The sequence below is a fragment of the Euleptes europaea genome, chromosome 9, assembly GCF_029931775.1.
Source record: "Euleptes europaea isolate rEulEur1 chromosome 9, rEulEur1.hap1, whole genome shotgun sequence".
Taxonomy (NCBI): Eukaryota; Metazoa; Chordata; class Lepidosauria; order Squamata; family Sphaerodactylidae; genus Euleptes; species Euleptes europaea.
The window spans coordinates 18,530,152-18,554,965 of NC_079320.1; the positions used below are offsets into that span (position 1 = coordinate 18,530,152).

Sequence of the window (24,814 nt, forward strand, 5' to 3'; positions counted from 1 at the left end):
AGTTCAGAGTTGGCAACTCTCTTGGTTTGACACTACGACGGCTACATTGCCTGATGTCATATCATCCCTTCCAGATATGGATTTATAATTTTGGCAGTTTCAGCTTTGAAGAATATAATCCAATCTGATTCATGCAAATTAAGATTTAATTGATTTTGACCACCAAATTTGGGTGTCCTAGTTATGGGGACAGGGGAGGGGGAATGCTGTATGCATGTGAACAATGGCTTTGTCATATTGTTGGATGCTACAGAAGTGACGTATCCAAGTATTCCCAAATCTAGACATTGAGAAAGCTTTTGTACCTTGCGTTGAAGGAAGAATTCAGCCAGGTGTGGTTTTTGCAGCTTTGTACAGAAAAAAGGTGTATGTTCTCTTCTTCTGCTCATAGACAGAAGGGCAGCATGGTGTAGCGTGGTATAGTGGTTATGAGTGGTGGTTTGGAGCGGTGGACTCTGATCTAGAGAACCGGGTTTTATTCCCCACTCCTCCACATGAGCGGCGGAGGCTAATCTGGTGAACTGGATTTGTTTCCCCACTCCTCCACACGAAGCCAGCTTGGGTGACCTTGGGCGAGTCACACACTCTCAGCCCCACCTACCTCACAGGGTGTCTGTTGTGGGGAGGGGAAGGGAAGGTGATTGTAAGCCGGTTTGATTCTCCCTTAAGTGGTAGAGAAAGTTGGCATATAAAAACCAACTCTTCTTCTCTTCTTCTTCTTCTTCTTCTTCTTCTTCTTCTTCTTCTTCTTCTCTCCGAGTTTGTTCTGAGTTGCATTCACAGCATGGGAGCCATCATGTTATAGTTCTCTCTCGTGTTGCTGTGATAATACAAGAAGCCCTGGAACACATGGGAAGAATATGTAACCTGTATCACTCTGGCTTCTTGGGAGGGCAATGTGGCATGAAAAGGCAGTTTGTGAACCCCAAGCAGAAAAAAAACCCACTCTTGTTAATTCAAGTGACCTTTGAAAAAAGCATGTCTCATATCATTTCTGGAAAATGAAAAGAGGCATTGTTTTCCGAACGCTTTCTAGAAGAAGAAGCATAGTTAGGGTGCCATTGCAGTAAATGTCTTACTTTTGGCTGCTGCCATCTTCATTTGGCACAGTGACAGCACAGGAAGCAGTCCCTGTTGCCCTGATCTTAATTGCTATTTAGAAACATACAGTTTGCTTGGACCATCCTTTTTCACAAGGACAATGATGATTTCTCCATCTCTTCTTTTTTGGTACCTGCTCCAGTTAGTGGGATGGTGTGCCCCAGGGCTTGACTCTGCCTTTTGTAGAGATTATCAGTGTGCCCTACTCTATTCAGCTGTTCATACCTTCCATTAACCCTCTTCTCATTTGAGAGAGAGACACCCTCACTGTATTAGAGACTCTGAGAAATAAGTTCAGTAATACAGAAATAACCAAACATCCAGAAAAAGAAAATCTAAGGTATACAGTTAGAAAGAAGTATCATTAAAATCAATAAATAAAAATTTCGCCACGGTGAGAATTACATTTGGATCGGTATCAGCCAATAGCTTTGTGACTGTCACAAAGGTTTGCCCATTTTTGCCTCCTATGAGCCCTTGTTTGTGATTTGGCCGTGGCTCAGTGGTAGAGCATCTGCTTGGCATGCAGAAAGTCCCAGGTTCAATCCCTGGCATCTCCAGTTAAAGGGACTAGGCAAGTAAGTGATGTGAAAGACCTCAGCCTGAGACCCTGGAGAGCTGCTGCCAGTCTGGGTAGACAATACTGACTTTAATGAAACAAGGGTCTGATTCAGTATAAGGAAGCTTCATGTGTGTTCATGTGTGTTCATAGGCTCAGTTGTTCCTATAAGGGACATATAGCCTTGAGAAACAGGCCAGCACATGACTGCATTCCCCTTTCAATGCAATATAAGTCCAGCAAAATTAGTACAAGTAGGGTCTGAATGAAAATTCATATGCATTCAAACATCTGAAATGGTCAGGAAATGTAATAAATTGGACTAGCTGCAGCAATTTTTTTTTAAAAAAAAACAAGGAATCAATCCAGATATTTCTTGTTTCTACCTCCTCCCCCCCCCAACCCTATTTCCATTACTCAAGCATGTGACAATTTTCCCATTAGTCAGTAAAGAGACTGCAAGAACTCGGCGAATAGGGTCATAATATGAAATAATGGTAGTGCTAGAAAATATCAATTTCCATTTGTAATCTATGTAAATTATTAAAGCAAGGCTTATAGCAACAATACAAGCTAAAGAAAAATGATGCCACATCACTGCATATAGCTGCCCTCTAGGTCTTCCCAGTCACATTTGTTTAGGTTACTGACAAACCGTAGGCTTTTGTGTGCCCTGTGGGAAAGGGAGCCATGTACCGCACCCAATGCCTCATGTATCATCCGTGGATCTGACAGCTAAATTCTGATTTCAGACTTTTTATTGTCAATGATGGATTGTGATGAGTTATGAAGCAGAAAAGGCAACGCTTGATTTTTCAACTAGCCAATTTGGGTTAGAAAAATTGTGTTTTGGGTTGTAGGTGCAGTAAATTTGATATGGAAGACACTGATAGAGAATAAATACACAACACAATCATTTTGTTTATGCAGTCTCTGTCTTGAGCTTCTCTTCTTTTAAATAGATGATAAGAGATTTCCAGAAGAAAAAGAGCGTGGGGGGGTATAAAATATTCTGTCAATTACCAGTAAGCTTTCTTATGCCTACGGAGAAGCCGATAGAATCCAACCCAATACCCCTTCATAGTGCAGACAGGGCTCATTCTTGAATGCTCCTCCATGTCAAAACTCTCCACTTGCAAAACCTACCATAGGAAGAATAAGGGTGCTTAATCTTCACCAAAAAGTACTAGTTTTCTACATAGAGGCATTTTGGACATGGGATCCCAATAAGGGATTTTGAGTGAGGCCTGTATGGGATATGCCCAGATCGGGGGCTGACAGGGACTTGCCCAGCTCGGGGGCAGTCAAGGACATGCCCAGCTTGGGGGCTGTCAGGTTGGCCTCCCTCCAAGTGGCAGGGGACAACACAGCTGGCTTCTGTCCGAGTGGGTTCCACATACTGCCATCTCATGGACCCCAGCAGGGGGGCTGGGGTAGGAGCACATCGACTGACGAGCGGGTGGGCCGATTGAAAGGATCACACCCCTATGCCATGCCAATGCCTGATGCTGCAACCAACAAAAGTTTGGCCATTTTCCTACCCAACCAAGTCTCTGTGTTATGCCAGTATCTTATGCCAGTATCATCGGTGGGTGAACAGGGGGAAGGAAGTTGCATGCCACGCCCCAGTGGACTTGGTGGCTGGTTGGGTAATAGGTTCCAGGTGCTCCCCATAAAAGCTAGGTCAGCAAGGGTGCTAGCCTAATCTTCACCAAAAAGTACTAGCTTTCTACATAGAAGCATTTTGGACATGGAGAGCACATTCAGATAACTTCCGCCACATCTACGTTCTCAAGTGGCTCTGTCACATTTGACAAAGTATGCTCTTGGGAGGTCCATATGTGGGAATGGGCTGCTCCGCCACCAACTGAAGTGCAACCAGTCACATCACACCTATCTCAATGCGTTTCAGTATTTTTGGTCAAGGATAGAGGGAGAGAGACAGAGGAACAGAGTGGGCGCTCACAAGGGGAGAAGTCTGCTTGCCTGCATGGTGCTCTTGGCATTTTATCTCTAAGTGTATTACAGTCATAATCTTCCCACTCATTAGCTTTCAAAAACACTGATACAGTTTTGTGATGTGCTTTGCTTTTATCTAGCCAGTTCAGTTGCTGGACTTCAGTAAGCCCTTACAGAACATCAATTGTGACGAATATAACTCAACTAGAACTGTTAGATCACTCGCTTCTGAAGTCTTGTTAGCAGACCTTGCAGGAGATGTCTAGTTCAAAATTTATCGAGTAGAATGATTAAGTCTTTGTCAAAGTGCTCCGTCCTTGTTTTTAAAGGGCCAGGAGAGCATCCAGCAGTGATGAAGAGTTCAGGCAGATGCAATAGATTGGGTAAAATCAGTGATCAGGGACACGGTCAAAGATAACCTGTTGCAAAAGAGCAAGGCAGAGCAGGGTAGCTTAAGGTAGGGAAAACTGAGGGGATGATAGGTAGGTGGATACAGAAGGCAGTCAGACAGGTAGGTCATGTCAAGTTGCTTACAGTAAAAGCCAATGCAGTTACTCCAGCCTAAGCCAATTAAAACAATGAATTTAGACAATAGTAATCCTACATTAGGACCACACTGTTAGTTTCTTGGACTGGGATCTGAAGAACCAGTCAGTTTGCGTGCGTAAGGGATTTTGGGCTTATATTTCTTGAACGGCAGCCTTCCGTTACGTATGGCAAATCATATTGGACATTGACTTTCAAAAGTAGGTTGTGATAGGGAGAGGAGTAACCTGGTGACTTAGGAAAGCTCCTGGGTATGCTGAAAATAGTTCTTTAGGTAATATTTTCATCAGGGCCTCCCCTGACTAGAATAGAGAAGTGTGCTCTGAAGTTTTGCACTTTCCAGATATTTAGGGGCCTAATTGGGATCGGTATCATGGCACATGGAGGCAGGGGACTTAGATCTTTGTGCACCACATCTAATTTGAACTGTGCCTGTGTGTGCCTGGGAAGCACAGAAATTCAGAATACCCATTCCGGGGACACCCCTAGGGGAAATGTAACATGTAGTTAAGTCCTTAGTTTCCTAGCTCGAATTGGTCCTGGAATAATAATATGGGGGTTGATGCAAGACAGCTCTCTTGAATCTATGCTTAAGTTGCATTTTTGGGTGTTCTAACTGGATTTCTAATACATGGCACTATATTAGTGTCGCCAACCTGCAGGTGGTGGCTGGAGATCTCCTGAGATTACAACTGATTTTCAGGTGACAGAGATCAGTTAATCTGGAGAAAATGGGTGCTTTGGAAGGTGGATTCCATGGCATTATACTCCATTGAAGACCCTCCCCTCCCCAAACTCCTTAGGCTCTACCCCACAATCTCCAGGCATTTCCCAACCCTGAGCTGGCAACCCTACAGTATATATTTAATAGTTGTGGTTCTGTTAATTATTGTTTGTGGACAATTTTTCCAAAATGTAATAACTGCAAAAGAATAGAATGCTTTATGTAGGGTTAAAATGTTGTCTGGGACAGTGTGTTACAATTCACATGCTTGGCTGGGGTCAGTACTAGCAGTGAGAAGAGCAGTCACTTTCTAGTTCTGCCTAATCTGATTCTTTAAATATTTACATTCTTCAGAGCAAAGATGCTAGGCTATCTTGTTACAAAGTGCTCTGCGGACATCTAACAAAGTCTGCCATGGACCTTATTTAGTCTTGCATGTTTTTCTGTGGTGAATTAATTACAGGTAGGTGTGTTCATCTACCAGTTTCGCTGCCCTGTTACCAAGTCTGCGAGCCAAGTTGGAAAAATAAATAAATAAATATTCCCTTGAGTGGTTTGAAGTGGAAGGAGGCAAATCTATGTGCCAATTGACTACTAAATCATTATTTTTCAGTAGAAGTCTTCATACAACTGAGATTTAAAACTGCCACATTGCTGTGTGAATTAGGATTCATTATTATCGCTGTGGGGTGTAGCCAATCTTGTCAGATTGGAGAAGCTAAGCAGGGTCAATATTTGGATGGGAGACCACTAAGGAAGGCTCTGCAGAGGAAGGCAATGGCAAACCACCGCTTCTCACTTGCCTTGAAACCCCCTTGCTGGAGTCGCCATAAGTCAGTTGTGACTTGACGGCATTTATGTACTTGCATATTTACCGTGACTGTGAACTGTTAGGACATACTGGATAAGGGAGTTCTCTGGGCGGTCCTAAGCAAGCCACTCTCTCTCAGCCTCTTATCTGAAATGTAAGGATACGCATATCAGTCTACTTAACAGAGCCATTGTAAGTATTACAGAATGATAATGTACTCGAAGTGCTTGGAACACAGAAGGCATTGTATGAATATCATTTACACTGTATTTTTCTCTAGTTTCGATCTTCAATAACTTCACTGTTTTCATGGGGCAAGAGGGGAAAACTTTGCAGGTTCCATAATGCTCACAGTTACTGCTGGACTGTATTTTTGTGCAAATAAGTGCATAGATATGACTACATTTTATCTCCCTCCCTTTTTCACACACTCAGGGTGGAGTGACTGGTTTGACAGGTGAACTGGAATTTGCAGAAAATGGCGGTAATCCCAATGTTCTGTTTGAAATCCTGGGGACCAACTACGGGGAAGAACTTAGCAGAGGCATCCGCAAAGTAAGACCTTATTCTCATATGATTTGAAATGCTGATTGTAAATAACCGTTGGCACTGATTTTCAGCTTAAGCTCACTCGAACTGGGTACGGAGACTCCTGATTGGGTGAAACATTCAACGACTGTCAAGAATTTTGATTAAAATACCAACATTTCTTAGGGAGCTTCCACACATTTGTGTAGGATTTGGTAACTACCTGGTAGCTTCTTTCAAGGAGGAGTGACCAACCCTTTGTAGAGAATTGTAGTTTGAAGAAGAAAAAGAAGAAGAGTTGGTTTTTATATGCTGACTTTCTCTGCCACTTAAGGGAGAATCAAACCGGCTTAGAATCGCCTGCCTTTCCCCTCCCCACAACAGATACCTTGTGAGGTAGGTGGGACTGTGAAAGCGTGACTGGCCCAAGGTCACCCAGCTGGCTTCATGTGTAGAAGTAGGGAAACAAATCCAGTTCACCAGATTAGCCTCCGCCACTCATGTGGGGGAGTGGGGAATCTAACCCAGTTCACCAGATTAGAAAGATCTGGAGTAGAAAACAAAGAAAAGGCACACTGAATAGACATGAGATGAATGATTTTCCAAAAAGACTGGAATGTCATGTTCTTTCTTCCCACACCACCACCACCAGAATTATTTCACACCTGAGAGGCACATAAAAATAGCACTTGATTTACTTGATTTTTCAGGGGTGTTTCCCCCCTCCTTATTTTACAGCAAACAAAAAATAAAAAACCCTTAAGGTTAGTTAAAATGATATGAGAGGTTATAGAGGGAAATCTCCTGTTGAGATTATATTCGTGTTTTGTTTTCTAACAGGTTTTGTTGTTGTTGTTGTTTGTTTACCCCCTGAGTGATCTATAGTAGTACAGAAGGTCTAGATACACATTACCTCCTTGGTCAAAGATTGTATGTTCTTTTTTGGAGCTGTACATTTCAAGCAAGTCAAAGCTAATAATAGCCTACCTGAGAATTATTATTACAAGCAGTGGGATTTCTTGGCATGATGCATAGGGCATCGCTGTCCTATCATGTGGGGGCTCACTGCAGGTTTTATATTTGGAGCACTTAGAAATAGGAATATGACCTGAAGTGCAGCAAAGTCAGCAGAATTCTGCTGTACATCATTAATTACCTTCATGCCATGGCCAAAAACACACTAAAGAAGCTATAATAAGGGCCTCCCGTGGTCTTGAAATACTGTTTTCTGTTGCTTCTCTGTGGGACCAGTAATTGACTTTTAAATCAATTTTAGTAACTTTTTATGGGATCTTCGGATGTTGGTGCTTTATGGCCTTTGATCTAAAGGTTTTCCAGCTCTGCCCTTTCTGAGAAAAGACAGCTGAATTGCCATATTTATTTTTTATTTTTAAAATGTGGCTATTAAAAAACAAAACTCACTGTATGAGCTGATTCAGATTCTCTCTGGAAATGTTCACAGAAGATGCAGTGTGACTCACACTTCCCATCTTTTCATACAGAGCAGTATACAAAGGGTAAAGATGTGTGATCTTCTGATATGGGGGCAAAATACATAACTTTCTGTGGGAGATATATACATTTTCCCTATTTTGAGTGTGCCTAGACATATAGGACGTATATAAGTCACCAGCCTTCCTCTTGCCACTTCTGAAGAATGTCCAAAGGAGCCAGTGTCTCACAAACCATTTTTCTTGTAGCTTATTGAGGCACTAAATAATGGCTCTTATGAGTCATGTTATGTTGCATAGCTATGCTGATCGAGAGGGTCCTTTGCTGTGGTCTGTTCTGTTCTTTTTAAAAATAATAATAATTTTCTAGTATGATAAATTGCCACAATTATTTTTTTTTAAAATGTTTTCTGGTATGATAAATTGCCCTGTCCTGGATAGCCCAGGCTAGCCTGATCTCGTCAGATTTGAGACGATAAGTAGGGTTGGCCCTGGTTAGTATTTTGGATGAGATTCGTGGCACTTCTGGGGTCTCTCTCTTTAATCTGGAGAAAAAGAAAACCGGTTTTTCAAAAAGGGGAACCGAAAGATAGCTGCAATGTCCAGAGGAACGCTTCCTCTGTAGCCACTAAGGGTGGCTTCACTTTCAAAATGGTGCCAGATGATTCACTGTGACATGTTACTCATCCCCCTTTTTAGCCTTTTAAGGACATTTCCTCCCCAATTTTCCTTGCTGGGCCACACAGTAGCATTACAGCGTGGCTCTGTGGGGAAATGTGGGGGGGGGGTGTTTCTGAGCAACGGGGATCCCAGCAAAACTGTTGTTATGTGGGAGGTAAAGGTGTGGCAGTGGGTCAACGAGTGGTATGAGAATGGGGGGGGTGGATGGCATTCTCACTTCCACACTGCTTGCTCCTATGGCGGTGGAGGGCACATTTTCAAGCCCACATCTGGAAGCAGCCTCCAAAGGGATAAAATCAATTAAGGTTGTTTCTTTAATGAGATAAACAAATTCTATTGACGTAACAACACTCACTTTTTGTTGTTGTTGTGCTAGGCAGAATACTGGAGAATTCTGTGTACTTTAAAAGAATGTATATTATTACACCCCAGAGATTGGTTTAATTCACCAAGCTGTATTTTAATGTTTACTGTTTTGTCCTTTATCTTGACTTTGTTTTGACTTTGGTCAGAGGAGTGTAATAAAAGGAAAAGCTAGTATTTGGATGGGAGACCACCAAGGAAGTCCAGGATTGCGATGCAGAGGCAGGCAATGGCAAACCACCTCTGAATGTCTCTTGCCTTGAAAACCTTATGGGGTCACCATAAGTAAACTGCAACTTGATGGCACTTTCCGCTGCCACCAGAATGATAAATTAGTGTGCTGTGTTATGAAACCTCTTGGAATAAGAGGTTTATTGGAATACAGTATAAATGAAGGCCAATTTAAGAGCTATTGTTCCTTATTTTGCTTCTTTCAAAGATGATTATAGCTGGCTGAGTTTCACCATGTGACTACTTCCTCTGCTTTATGTAACCCATGTAGAAAAAGAGCATATTAGAAGTTTTAAAATATTTACTAATTAACATTGTTGCTAAATCACAGATCAGATCTCTTTGTAAAGTGTGAATTCCTCTGTATAATTTAATAGGAGCAACTGCTTGAACTATTATAGTTTCAAGACATCACTTACTGTATTGATGAAGTTTTGAATTAATTTACAGTAGTTTCAGAGTCCTATAACCACTCTGACTGATCCAGTATGCTTCTGTTCCAGTATGTGTTGCATATTTAGTTATCTTGTTTTTAAAAAAGTCTGTCCCACATTCTCAGTCCTAAGTTTTAGAGTTCACAGGCAGCTCACAACCATTTCCTCATAGGACTTGGTCTCCAGACCCTTCACCATCTTTGTTGCCCTCTTCTGAACATGTTCCAGCTTGTCTACATCTTTCTTAAATTGTGGTGCCCAAAACTGAACACAGTACTCTAGGTGAGGTCTAACCAGAGCAGAGTAAAGTGATACCATCACTTTGGGTGATCTGGACACTGTACTTCTGTTGATGCAGCCTAAGACCGCATTTGCCTTTTTAGCTACCGCATCACACTGCTGACTCATGTTCAGTGTTCAGTCTACTAAGACCCCAAGATCCTTTTCACACACACTACTGCTCAGACAAGTCTCCCCCATCCTATAATTATGCATTTGATTTTTCCTACCTAAATGCAGAACTTTACATTTGTCTTTGTTGAAGTGCATTTTATTAGTTCTAGCCCACTTCTCCAGCCTGTCAAGATCATCCTGCATCTTAGCTCTGTCTTCTACCATATTTTCTACCCCTCCCAATTTAGTATAATCTGCAAATTTAATAAGCAACCCCTCTATTCCTTCATCCAAATCATTTATAAAGATGTTGAACAACACAGGGCCCAGCACAGATCCCTGAGGAACTCCACTAGTCACTTCTCTCCAAGTGGATGTGGAACCATTAACTAGCACTCTTTGGGTACGATCTGTCAACCATAGTAGTCATCAACTGCATAGTAGTCATCAACCATAGTAGTCATCCTGTGGTCAAGTATAATGTATGGTTCTTCCAAACAGATAAGCAAAACAGGTAGCTTTACTTTTGGGCTGTAGTATATGACCATTCCACTTGTTTGCTTCTTAATTATTGAATGTTAACTGTCATTCCTAAAGGGCTGTTTCATTCAGTGATATGGTAAGAAACTGCCATGTATAAACATGGGAGTGTGGGACAGAATTTGATGTGTGGAGCGTGTGTTGAGATTCCTACTAGACATTCTGAGTTTGTAACACGGGGCCTGAAAGAACATTATCGTATTCACATCATATTCTTCCCAGGATATTCAGTGTGCCGTGAGGGAGCTACGCCACCCACTGTCCTCTGCTATCATTCTAACCAGGTTTCCCACAGATAGCAGATGGCTTCCATGCACAATAGGTGGCCTATGGCAGGCGCTTGGAATGCACAAAGCAAATCATTGCCAATTCATGGATCAGTCAATGCCAAATGGCTCTGGGGACGTTTCAACATGATCTGCCGAGGGGGCTCTGACTTGGCTTTTCAGCGTGTAATGGCGAGAGTTTATGAAGTTAAAAAAAGCTTAAACGGAAAATGCCATCGTGTTTTGACATCTGTTGGTTGGCATTTGACATTCGGTTGGTATGTATTTTTTGACATTTACTGTTTGGAGTGGTGTTTTTTCTCTCTCTCTCTCCTGTACTACTGAAACACAAACTATTACTCCTCTAAATAACATGCCTAACAAGCACGGAAACAAGAAACAACAAGGAGAAAAGTTGGTGACCCTCAAGAATAACCCCCTTTGTATTTTAATGGTGCAGAAAACAAAACAAGGGGTACAGGAGCAAAATAAATGTTTTGGGAGAAATGCACATTTTACGTTTATTCCATCATCCCGACTCCCTTAAAATAGATGCAGCATTCATTTCTTCAATCTATACTGGGTAATGTTATCCTATGGGGCTAGAAATATAACATTTCCAGAAATGCTGAAGCTATGGGAACGACCCCTGCCCCCAAAGAAAACTCCAAAAGTCTTGAGGAAAAAAAGATATACAATACTTACTTTACTATCAAGCCTAAACCTTTTTTTACTGCTGTAACAACATAAAATGCATAATTTATCATTTAGCGCAGAGGCTCCCAAACTTTATGAGTCATGGAGCACTTTTCAGGAGAAAAATTCATCATGGAGCACTAATTTTCACCTCGCACCTATATACTAAATCGAATGACAGTAGTATTTTCTTTCCAATCTCTTCATGGAGAACAAGGGTTGCCAGGTCCCTCTTTGCCACCTGCGGGAGGTTTTTGGGGTGGAGCCTGAGAAGGGTGAGGTTTGGGGAGGGGAGGGACTTCAATGCCATAGAGTCCAATTGCCAAAGTGGCCATTTTCTCCAGGTGAACTGATCTCTATCGGCTGAAGATCAGTTATAATAGCAGGAGATCTCCAGCTAGTACCTGGAGGTTGGCAACCCTATGGAGCACTAGGAGATGTTTCACGGAGCACAGTTTGGGAACCTTTGATTTAGCGCATTAAAATGGTATTATTTGGCATCTTTATGGTCTTTGAAACTATAAATGTTTTCGTTTTCTACTAGCTAAAATTGCAAAAACACTCAGTACTAGAGTGAGAGAGAAAGAGCTGCAAATAACTGGTGACCTATGCTACCTTAGCACATGGATCTTAAATTTGCCATCTGAGAAGTAGGGGAAAATAAAAATTGAAATTAGGAAACAAACTTTGCAGTAAACAAAAGAAAGAATACAATTTGGACCAAAGCCGTCTTATGCAGTCACAGTAGGTAGGACTTCCAGCATATTTGGATGTGAGGTTAAACTTGAAAACACTGAACTCTTTAATAACGTGTCTTCATAAATGTCATAGCATAGTAATTGCTGCTGAAGTTATTCACTTTTAAACATTATTGAAAATATGTTGTATATGTGTCCAATATACATAGGAATTATCATTATATCATGCTGTAGACGGTCATACATAAATATTTTTATAATACAATTTTTGAGTTCAAACTTGTCTTATAAAACATTTCACTAATTCCAAAAGAGACAATATTTCATAGGATTTTTTTCAGTACTGCCCCCCCAAATTTTCAGCATTACTGTTGGGAATTTTTTTAATAAAACTCTCTGAAAAAAAGGAGCCCCAGCCCCCAAATGTTTCTGTTGTTTTTTCCCCAGATCTCCACATTTCAATTAGGATATTGATCAAGATTCCCTTTAATATGTGTAAGATATTCACATGCTCACTTCATTCTGTTTTTATATCTTCATTGTTGCCCTGGAAAATCAGTCATCCATGCTTGTTTCTGTCATTATCCTTTATTTTATTGGAGCATTATTAATGGAGAGGAGGCCAAACATATTGTAATTAATAAATATATTCTCCTTGGAGCATTGTTAGTAAGTGTAACAAGGGAAACAATATGAATATGTTTTCCCATGGTGTGTGCATCTTGGGGCGATTTCCATTGGGAAATTTATTGTGTGGAAATCGTAACCCTGTTGTGATTCAGATCCTTCCTGGGGTTACTTTTAATTTAAGAGAAAACCTACAGGGAAATCTTCCTCTGCCTCATCTCCGGTGGTTTTGGAATCGGGGGACATTGCAAGCATCTCTGTGAGGAGGCTGGCTCATTTCATACTTTAAGAACTATAAGCGTACCTGTATTCCTTGACCTTGAACAACAGCCACTAAATGGCTCATATCTATTGTTGTTATCCTTTGTGTAAAGCCTTTGGATCAGGGATTACACTGAATGAACTAAAGTGGCGTTCAGATTATTTTGCTGCTTGCTGATTGAGGGCACTTCATTAACTCCTGTTACAGTGCTTTAGCATTGTAATTGATTGGTAGTCAGTCCTGCTACTGTAAGAATGCAAGAGAGATTTTTAAAAACCTCTTAGGGAACAAGCAGTGAATGGCTCCGAAGAAAGAGGGGAAACGGGTGCTCTTCACAGTTCCAACAGAAGGAAAGTGCTGGCAATTAAACAAGGGAAGCGTTTTAAAGTGACTATTTTTAGCAATAAGTGGCTCCCTGCAGGTGCCATATTGGCCAGTCTTGGGTCACAATGGCCTTGTTATCACAGTTTACTAGCCTGTCTTTGTACATACATTTTTGGCAAAAGGGCTACTCCCCAGAAAAGTACAATGTTTTCTTTGTAACAAGGAGGAGGAGGAGGAGAGTTGGTTTTTATATGCCGACGTTCTCTAACTTTTAATCTCCTTCCCTTCCTCTTCCCATAACAGACACCTTGTGGGGTAGGTGGGGCTGAGAGAGTTGGGAGAGAACTGTGACTAGCCCAGCTGGCTTCATGTGTAGGAGTGGGGAAACCAACCCCGCTCTCCAGATTAGAGTCCCCCGCTCCTAACCACTACACCATGCTGAACTTATGCAGTTGTCTCTTCTGTAATGACATTGGATATAGAAACTTTGATGTAACCTCCCCCCAAAAGATGTATAAATACAAGAACTAGTTTTGAATCTGACATCTCTGTTTTACAGTTTGGACAGTGTATAGCTTAGAATATCATAGCCTGTAGATTTTCATTTTGAAATTTTTAATCATAGCAAAGACCTATTTTGTAAAGATATTTTAGTAGTTTTACAAGTTATGATATTAGTTGCAGCGGTAAAGGTTTATTGAGCAAGTGAATACTGATGACCAAGTACAGCATAAGCAGTACCACAAAACGTGATAAATAAAAAACAAATATAATACTTGTAAATCCTTCACATTTACCATCTAGGACTTCTGTCCTTTAGGAAATGATAGATCTGTGACTCAGTGATTTGTATTACCTTTGACCTACCTGTACTGGAGCAGATATAATGTATTTAAAAGGCCCCCAGTCAAAGCTGTGATCATGCATTGTGCAAAGTAGGTTTTTGTGGGAGGCCTACTAAATTGATTGATGTGATATCCCTCTCTAGTTTTTTGTTTTTAGTGGTGGGGGTTATATTTGTTTCAGAGAACATTATGGCTCTGTATTAGAAATGATGTGTTCTTAGAGGCATAAGCGATAATCCAGTGGCATAATGGTAAATTCTATGTATTTATTTTTATTTACAAAATTTATATCCCGCCTTCTGCCCTCACAAGGGCCACCAAGGTGGCTAATCCAAAACATACATGATAAAATCACATGTTAAAGCCATTAAAAACAACCCCCCAAAACCTCCCCACATCATTCAAACAACTACAAACGGAGTTAAAGTAGGTACAAAAACATTAAAACAGCAATTAAAACTTTGGTCAGGAAGGAGGGATCACTGAGGAAATTTTAAAGTAAAGGAGCTCTTTAAGTCACCTCATCGCTACGCTACTACACCCACACAGGCACACCCCTAGAAAGACCATGCAACAACCACAACAAAACGAACTTTAGATTTCTTTTCTTAAAGAGAAGTTATTTGGAAGGAGATGTTGATTAGGGGCTGTCCCAGGTAGAGATCCCACCAAAGGACTCTCAGAAGCGTGGGAACATCTCTCACTTCAGAAATTCACCGACATGAAATCTAAATGCCGGTAACATGCCTCAGTTTCAGATAGTTTCCAGTTGATGATGCCATTGCTTCAGGTCTAGAAAAACTCCCAGAGATGCACTCCTGTGCATCCTTGCTCCAATAGACCCCTGCATCCTCTGTATAACTGACAAGGCAAGGTCTGCTGTATTTGCCATAACCAAGAGTTACACAGCCAGTGTAATGTATATTGAACCATTTCGACGGGTCTCGATGTCAAATGACTCTGCTGAGTGTTCCTAAGATCTCTTCTTGATATTAGGAAAAACAGAAGAATATGCTTACTCATCTTGCTGCTGGGTAGTGAGACACTCAGTGGTAGTTGTCAGAGATAATTTGGTAAGAGGGATAGGAATGAAGTCAAGGCACAAGGATAAGGAGCCAGAATTTGATTTCCATCCTGGTATTTCAAAACAGAAAGTCAATTAATTTTAATGCAGTTGAAAAATTGTGCCTTGGGAATAAAATGACAGCAAGAGATTTGCAGGGTGTTCTGCATGAACTGGTAGTGAACTTTATTTTTTTCCCCTCTTTAGTTCTTGCTGATACATGTCTATGCAGCAAATTCACACTAAAATACACCAAAATGATGAGCAGCACCTTCCAGAGCCTAAGATACTGCCACAGTTCAATTCGAATACCTTTATTGGCATAATATATTTAAAAGAGATGTACAAAAGCTGAAATTTAAAAAAAAATATTACCGTATATACTCGCGTATAAGCCGAGTTTTTCAGCCCAAAAAAAGGGCTGAAAAAGCCGGCCTCGGCTTATACGCCGGTCAATACGGTAGGGTAGGGGAGGGGGGAGGAGGGAGGAGGGAGGAAGCAACCTGGAAGGGCCGGGGGAAGCCGGCAGCCGAGCGCTCCTGGCTCCCTCCGCTCTGGAAGGGCCGGGGGAAGCCGGCTGCGGAGCGCTCCTGCCTCCCCCCGCCCAGGAAGCCTCCTGCGGGGGGCCCGCCGCCGCCACCACCGCCTTCGCCGGGAGCCCTGTCAGGTAAGCCTGCGGGGGGGGGGGGGGTTATAAGCCGATCCTCGGCTTATACTCGGGTGCCTAATTTTTCCCCATTTTTGGGGAGAAATTAGGCACCTCGGCTTATACGCGGGTCGGCTTATACATGGGTATATACGGTAAGTGTTAAAAACTAAAATATTGTCGAAGGCTTTCACGGTCAGGGCTGTGTAACCGGGCTGTGTAACCGTGGTCTTGGTATTTTCTTTCCTGACGTTTTGCCAGCAGCTGTGGCAGGCATCTTCAGAGGAGTAACACTGAAGGACAGTGTCTCTCAGTGTCAAGTGTGTAGGAAGAGTAATATATAGTCAGAAGGGGGTTGGGTTTGAGCTGATCATTGTCCTGCAAAGTATTAAAGGTAATGTGCTAATCATTGTCCGGTAAGTATCAAGATAATGTGCTAATGAGGGTGTGGTATGTTTATGTGGAACCATTGTATCCTGAAGTGATCTGTTAACATGTGCAATCCAAAACTAATCTGCATGGCTATTGTAGATTGTAGTCTTTTTTAGTCTGGAGGTTTTCTGTCCTGAAAACATCCAGACTAAAAAAGACTAGTCTACAATACCAAAAGCTCATACCCTGCCAGAAATTTTGTTAGTCTTTAAGATGCTACTGGACTCTTACTCCTTTCTACTGCTATTGACAGACAAACACGGCTACCCATTGTGTTTGTTTAGATGTTTTTTCTTGAATTACTTTATAATTTTAAACACTGTTCTTTACTGTTCAAGTGTTTTTGAATTACTTTATAATTTTAAATGTTGTTCTTCATTGTTCAGGTATTTTTATGTGCACCCTGATCGGGTGGAAAGGTGGCATAAAAATGCTTTAAATTATAAATTATTTAGTGACACCACCCTCCTCTACCAGTCACTGAGCACCCACCAGGTTGTTGACGCCCTTGTGTCAGCCATATGGGGAAGTAGCCAACCAACATGGAGAGATGCCAGCAAACCTCACGGATGGTATCGGGTCCCCATCTACAGGCACAAAAGAACAAGGAAAGGGATGAAGGAAACACAAGGCGTTTCCCACACCAGGTTTTTGATCCAGCTTGACTTCTTAACTACATTAATTTTTCCCCTTTCTTAAACACAGCATTGTTTACCTAGTTCTTAGGAAGAAGAAGAAGAGTTGGTTTTTATATGCTGACTTTCTCTACCACTTAAGGGAGACTCAAACCAGCTTACAATCACCTTCCCCTCCCCACAACAGATTCCCTGTGAGGTAGGTGGGGCTGAGAGAGCTCTAAGAGGGCTAGGACTAGCCCAAGGACACCCAGCTGGCTTCGTGTGTGGGAGTGGGGAAACAAATCCAGTTCACCAGATTAGCCTCTGCCACTCATGTGGAGGAGTGGGGAATCAAATCCGGTTCTCCAGATCAGACTCCACCGCTCCAAACCACCACTCTTAACCACTACACCACACTGGTGTTTTATAGTCATTAGGCTTAGGGCTGTCAATTCGGTTCGGTCTGAACTGAAAATCAACCGAATTTCCCCTGATTCGGTGATTTTCAGTTCAGACGGATCCGAACTCAACTCTGGCGGGCAACGGGGGGGGCCGAATTCAGCGAGTTCGGGAGTTCGCGAATAAATTCGGCCAATTTGGCCCCCCCTTCAGGGCAGCCCGCTGAAAGGCGCGGGCTGCCCTTTAAACTGATCTGCGCCTCCCAGCTGGGAGGCTCAGATCAGTTTAAAGGGCAGCCCGCCTCCCTTCAGCGGGCTCCGCTGAAGGGGGGCGGGCTGCCCTTTAAACTCATCTGAGCCTCCCGCCCGGGAGGAACAGATGAGTTTAAATGACAGCCCGACCCCCTGCAGGGAAGCCCGCTGAAGGGGGGCGGGCTGCCCTTTAAACTCATCTGCGCCTCCCGCCCGGGAGGCACAGATGAGTTTAAATGACAGCCCGACCCCCTGCAGGGAAGCCCGCTGAAGGGGGGCGGGCTGTCATTTAAACTCATCTGTGCCTCCCGCCCGGGAGGCACAGATGAGTTTAAATGACAGCCCACCCCCCTTCAGGGAATCCCGCTGAAGGGGGGCGGGCTGCCCTTTAAACTCATCTGCGCCTCCCGCCCGGGAGGCACAGATGAGTTTAAATGACAGCCCGCCCCCCTTCAGGGAAGCCTGCTGAAGGGGGGCGGGCTGTCCTTTAAACTCATCTGCGCCTGGCGCAGATGAGTTTAAAGGGCAGCTGTGCCTCTCCAGCGGGCTCCGCTGGAGAGGCGCGGCTGTCCTTTAAAGTCATCTGCGCCTCCCGCCCGGGAGGCGCAGATGACTTTAAAGGGCAGCCGCGCCAGGGCAGCCGCGCCTCTCCAGCGGGCTCCGCTGGAGAGGCACGGCTGTCATTTAAAGTCATCTGCGCCTCCCGCCCGGGAGGCTCAGATGAGTTTAAATGACAGCCCGCGCCTCTCCAGCGGAGCCCGCTGAAGGGGGGCGGGCTGCCCTTTAAACTGATCTGCGCCTCCCAGCTGGGAGGCTCAGATCAGTTTAAAGGGCCCCCGCGCGCCTTCAGGGAATCCCTGAAGGCGCGCTTCGGCCGAATTTTCCCCCGAACTCCGGATCCCCCCGAATTACCGGGGATCCGAAGCGGGGGAGTTCGGACTTCGGACCGTACCGACCCCACAAGGGTCAAATTCGGCCGAATCCGAACTGTACCGAATTTTTTTTTTTTGACAGCCCTAATTAGGCTATCTTTCGTAAAGAGTTGTATTGGAACTCTGTCTACAGTTTCTGTAGTGGCTTATGTCCATGGAGATCTGGTCATGCACTACAAAAAAACTCCATCATGAATGTTTGTCCAGCCGTAGTAATGGTGGGAGTGGTCGGTAGTCACTCCGAAATGTAATTGTGCCCCCCTTTCCCTCATAAACTCATATCAACAGCACAGTCATGTTCTGTCAGCATATCTCCAAGGGGTGTGTGTGGAGCTCCCATTTCTTTTCTGTGCATACTTATCATGTGTGTGGAGACTTTCACAGAAACTTTGGAGAGAGGGTTGTTGAGCCAATGCAAAGAACACATACGCACATATACACACAGCTTCCTGATGATTGCATTTGCATGAGGAGTAAAGTTTAGCTCTTTGGCAGGAATTTTAAGTGCTGTTCAGATACTCCTTTTGAACAAAGAGGGGAAAGTGGAAGAATAATGTGGTCATTTAAAATAATGGCTGACATGGTAAATGCCCCTATAATGGGTTGTTTGTTTTGGGATGGTAATTGGCAAGTCTCAAATGTGAGTCCAGGTGACAGCTGGCTCCCCGTTGGCTCAGCCCTCATGTCACCAAGTCAAAATTGCTATGTAAGAGCCAGTGTGCATGGTCAGACAATGCAGGTGAACCACAACCTTTCGTGCTCTGTTTCGCTAGCACAGATTAAACTGAAAGAAGGCTTGCCTTCATTGGTTTCATAATAAACAGGCAACTCACAGGTTTCCTTTGGCCAGGCAGGTCCTTGCTAGGGCTCCTTCTCTGGTCCATTTGGTTCACACTGGCTGGAACAAGTCTTGTGTTAGTGACATACAATGGAGAGAAGAGGAAGAAGAGTTGGTTTTCATCAGCCAACTTCCTCTACCTTTTAAGGAGAATCAAACCATCTCCTTCCCTTCCTCTCCCCACAACAGACAGCTTGTGAGTAGGAAGGGCTGAGAGAGTTCTGAGGGAACTGTGACTAGCTCAAGGTCACCCAGCAGGTTGCATGTGTAGGAGTGGGGAAACCAACCCGGTTCACCAGGTTAGTGTCTGCCGCTCATGTGGAGGAGTGGGGACTCAAACCCAGTTCTCCAGATTAGAATCCACTGCTCTTAACTACTACACCATGCTGGCTACACCTATTAACTTCTGTGAACTTAGAAGTGTGTAACTCTTCTTAGAACTGCAGTGATAAACTGTTTTGATAGAGGTACTCCCCAGTGTATCCCCTCTCAAAATTAACTTGCAATTTGACGTGTCATATAACAGAGATCCAGGGGCAGACGAGAAAGTGAAAACAGCCCTGGAGCAGGTCAAGGCAAGGGACCCCCGCTGTGTTCTGAGCTAGCACTGCAGGGCCATTCAGCTCAGTGGGGCCAACAATGGGCAGTGGATCGCCCACTGCATCATACCCCAAACTGGAAGCAGTGCAGAAGGAGGCAGTTGGTGAGCAGACACTGACTGCCGTTCCCAATGAGTAGTCTTGAGGCTTGGGCAGAGTGGTTGGGGCTTGGCTGTGCTTGCTCCTGACCACCAGTGGCCCTCTAGGGCAATGGCCCATCCAGAAAATTTCCCTGGAAGTTAAGGGGGAAGTCTACCCCTGACAGATCTAATAGCAGGTACAAGCCAACATTGTATGGTCTGTTCTTGAGGAGCAAAGAGTTGCTTTTCATAGGCTATTTATGCAGCGTCAATTCTTCTCCTCACTCAATGCTGATTTTTTAATCCGACCTTTAAAATGACTATTTACGGTCCTGATGCAACAGAAGAAAGTCAAACAAATCCCCCCCACTCACCTGCTCCTTCGTTCCTTCGTTTGCAAAGCCATTGGCAATAGTCGTTTGCATACCTGAGCCGCAGCCGGGATTCTGCATGCTTCCTTCACTGAATGCTTCGATGTGGGGGCGGATCAAATCAAAAGGTCGTGTTAAAGGGGCTCTTAAGAATTGCGAAGCAGGTATGCGCCGGCTTCACGGTGATGGCTGGAATGATGGTTCAGCGTGAAGAAATTTAAAAAAAAAATATGCGGGGCACTTCAGCCTGGAACACGCTGCTAATTACCAAGCATAAACAGCCATATAGTCAGTCAATCTAGCCAAGTTACCGAATGAGCGAGCAAGTGGCGAGGAGCATGCTGGACTTTCATGTCATAGACTTGCGAATTTAAAGATTAAAAGGAACCATTGAACCCTTCTTCTTCTTCTTTCCTTCGGAGCAATAGATTTCCTCCAGACATCGTTATATTAGATCTATTAACCTATATGCTGGCTGAACTATATCTTTTAGAATACCAGCCTTGATCTGAAGGCTTGCAAGTGATGGAAAATCCAATGTCCCTCTTGATAATACTTTTCCCCAGCTTGCTGTGATTAATCCACTTTCAAGAATCGCCCCCAGTAAATCTCACTTCTGCATTTGTGCTGTTTCATCTGCTAACCCTGCTTTTGATAATATTGATATATATAATCTCTATGCCCTTTTTTCAAAATCTGTCTGGCATGTTTTTTCACCTTGGCCTTCCTCCGTAATCCATTTCTTCTGCTTCTTTGTCCTTTATACTCACTTCCAAGTGTACGTCACCAGCAGTTAACTTGGCTTCCCTTTCTCTGTCTTTAATGCTTGCCATCCCAATCAAAAAGTGAGCATCTGCAGCTTCCCAGCTTTGATGATTCACCTCACACTGTATATATATTTTAAGTATGAACAGGCTAGAATAGGATCAGTAACTCACAACCCTGGTGTCAAATTGGCCTTAAAGGTGGATATCATCTGACCCCCAAATGTCAGCTCTCAGAGGCAACTGTGGGACTGAGAAGCAGCATGTAGGGAGAATGGGAATCTGAGCTTTGGCTCCACCCACTTTCTTTCTCCAGCAAAACCTAGTCATCAACCCAGAAGCGAGACTTTTTTTCGAAAAGTGATATTTTCTGTACTGTTCTGATTCCTGTGACAGTTTCTGCTGATTTTACAGCATGGATATATAGAATAACACAGCCTTGACTATCAGACAGGAATTGTGTAGGATGATTTTTTCCCATCATTCCCCCTTTCCTTTCTTTCAGCACTTCACAGAATGGGGAAAGCAGGAGAAGTTGGTGCAGGCAGCTTGATCATTTTGTAATTCCAGCAAGGTTTCCCTCTGCATCTATTAAGAGATGCAGATTGAGGGAAGATGTCATATAAGGAGCTCAAGATCCGCTCAGGGAGGTTTAAAGAGTTGCATGTCAATTGGCAGCCATAGTTTGATAACACCACCCAGGACCATGTTGTGCTAATATAAAACAGGGAGGGAATTTTGCACAGAGAGTTATATTAAGAACATAAGAAGTGCCATGCTGGATCAGACCAAATGCCCATCTGGTCCAGCACTCTGTTCATGCAGTGGCCAGCCAACTGCCTCTAGAAAGCTCACAAGCAGGATGACTGCAACAGTGCCTTCCCACCAGAAGGGGCCATGGCTCAGTGGTAGAGCATCTGCTTGGCATTCAGAAGGTCCCAGGTTCAATCCCGGCATCTCCAGTTAAAGGGACTAGGCAGGTAGGTGATGTGAAAGACCCTGGAGGGCTGCTGCTGGTCTGAGTAGATAATACTGACTTTGATGGACCAAGGGTCTGATTCACGTCACCCATGCTCCCCAGGCAATACTCCCTCTGGTACTGGAAGGACTAGATATCCATCAGGACTAGTCGCCATCTTGACTAGTGGTCATTGATAGTTCTGTCCTCCATGAATTTGTCCACTCCCTTCCAAGTTGGCTGCCATCACCACATTCTGTGGCAGGAAGTTCAACAATGCCCTGTGTGCAGAAAGGCTTCCTTTTGTCTGGAGTGGGGAATCAAACCCGGTTCTCCAGATCACAGTCCACTGCTCCAAACCACTGCTCTTTAACCACTACAATATGCTGGCTGAAACTACAAATTTTTTAAAGTTGATTGGACTTCTCCAGAGTTTACTGCTTTCCAACCTTTAAAAAAAAACAAAAAAAAATTCCTCACAGGTTATTTTGATTTTTTCCTACCTATTTGCTTATGTCTAGACTGTCAGTCAGTCCATTAGTCATTAGAAGCTGTTTGCTTTCCAATATGCTACTTACTGGGGCAAATCATTTCTCCAAAGAAATTTACGTCAGGGAAAATGAAAGCATCAATAATGTAAACACAAATTCTCTGATATGGTGTCAGGAAAAGGTTCTTATTTCTGCTTCATGTTTCCATTATGTTCCTGGGAGTCCCCTCCCCTCTTTTTTGGGTTGTTTTCCTACTGGCATTCAAAGGAGTGAGAAATGTATGTATATAAAATATTTATAGTCTGGTAGGAATACATGCCCACTAAAAAGATTTAAGACTACCGTTCAGTTCTGTAAGATCAATAGCATTATAAAGTGATTTTTTTCCCCTGGCTCTGCTCTTAATATACCTTAGAAATGTGATTTGAATAAATGCAGGTATTGAAATTGACTGAGTTTGGGGGAAGCATGCAAATATTTATTTCCCTCCTGTTTCTATTTCCTGCACTGAGAACAAAAATGAAATGCCTGCTTTATTTGAGCATTGAGGCCACATCCTTGTATAAATCTGGCTCACAATTTCTTGACCACTCAGAGCTAGATCCAAAATCAGAATTTTATATCCAGCAGAGGCTCCAGAACTAGGCTTGGCTGACCCGCATACAAACAGCCCAGTCTTGATCAGAACTGTGAATGCTGTAGCACTGACTGATGAGAGAAAAACTAGAATTACTTGGATTGAAGTCAGGTTGAGAAAGAAGAATATTTAGGGATTCCCCCTTTCTGTTATCTTTAGTTAGAAGAGGAGGAGGAGGAGAAGAGTTGGCTTTTATATGCTGACTTTCTCTATCACTTAAGTAAGAATCAATCTGACTTACAATCACCTTCCCTTCCCCACAACAGACACCCTGTGAGGTAGGTGGGGCTGAGAGAGCTCTAAGAGAGCTGTGACTGGCCCAAGGTCACCCAGCTGGCTTCATGTGTAGGAGTGGGGAAACAAATTCAGTTCACCAGATTAGCCTCTGCCATTTATGTGGAGGAGTGGGGAATCAAACCCGGTTCTCCAGATGACTCCACCCCTCCAAACCACCGCTCTTAACCACACTAGCTCTCCTAGTAACTAACTAATGCTGGCTCTCCTAGTAACTAACTAGTACATAGTTAAAGGAAAATTATTATATAGCACTAAATGCACATGGAATTTTACAAACTGCCTTTAGCAAAAAAACAACAACACACACACCCCAAAGAAGCCCATGCCATGAAGGCCTGACATGTTGATATTGAGGGAGACAGTAGTGAGAAGGAAGACATAAGGGCAACATGGGTGACTAGCCCAATGTCACCCAGCAGGCTTCATGTGGAGGGGTGGGAGAAAAAACCCAATTGACCAGATTAGAGTCTGCCACTCATGTGGAGGAGTGCGGAATCAAACCTGGTTCTCCAAATTAGAGTCCACCACTCCTAACCACTGCTCTTAACCACTATACCACACTGGGTGAGGAAAGAGCAAGGGATGCATGCTTCCCTGGGCAACTCAAATGATCCAAAGGTCTTGTTAACTCTGCTCCTTTAAAAACAAGTGGTATTCTTTTATTATTCACAGAAATGATGATACTAATAGCTCTAGACCACATCTGGCTCTTTGACATGCCACCTGTGGCTCTTCTGAGCACTGTTCCCCAATGTGGCACCCACCCCATGTTCTAGGAAAGCAGGCAAGGTCATTGCCTAGAAGGGGTTGTGGTTGGCAAGTGGTACTCACCTTGAAACACAGGAGGTACTGAAGGACTGGTAACCTGCAAGCCACCCTGAGCTGTGGGCCTCCCAGGTTATAGTTATGTATGCATATGATATTAATAGCTATGCCTTACATTATTATATATATGTGAGTGTTTGGTGGGATGGCTCACAGGGCATAGATTTAACCTCTGAGAGCTTGGGGTGGGGACATGGGGGGCGCTGGTGTCATGTGTGCCGAGACTTCTGACGGAAAATACAAGTGACGTCATATCACTCTAGGACTCATCAGAAACTCTATGCTAAAAACCATGTGTCCTAGAGTGACATGACATCATGTCCAGGTTTTCTCTGAAAGTGACATCATGCTGCATGCGCTAGTGGCAGGTTTTTTTCTCCTAGCCAACATTAAGAACAGACCTCGATGTGTTGACATGCACATAACTCATTCCACCTGTGTTCTCCTTTTCTTCTCTCCAATTTTATTCAATAAGGCTTATTCCCAGGAAATTGTTCTTAGGGTTGCAGCAAAACTCCGGTTGCTATTTCTTACAAATGTGAATACGTGCGTTAACCAGAATTAGCTCCCCCTCA

The 24,814-nt window shown here is 43.4% G+C and overlaps 1 protein-coding gene across 3 annotated transcripts in view; it reads left to right on the plus strand.

Moving 5' to 3' along the window:
* The window catches only part of GRID2 (glutamate ionotropic receptor delta type subunit 2), a 984,243-nt gene that overhangs the window by 646,754 nt on the left and 312,675 nt on the right, over positions 1-24,814 (plus strand). For all 3 annotated transcript variants that reach the window (XM_056855266.1, XM_056855267.1, XM_056855268.1), the window contains exon 8: positions 6,136-6,255. In XM_056855266.1, coding sequence (XP_056711244.1) covers positions 6,136-6,255 — 120 coding nt within the window. The remainder of the gene's footprint in view (positions 1-6,135; positions 6,256-24,814) is intronic.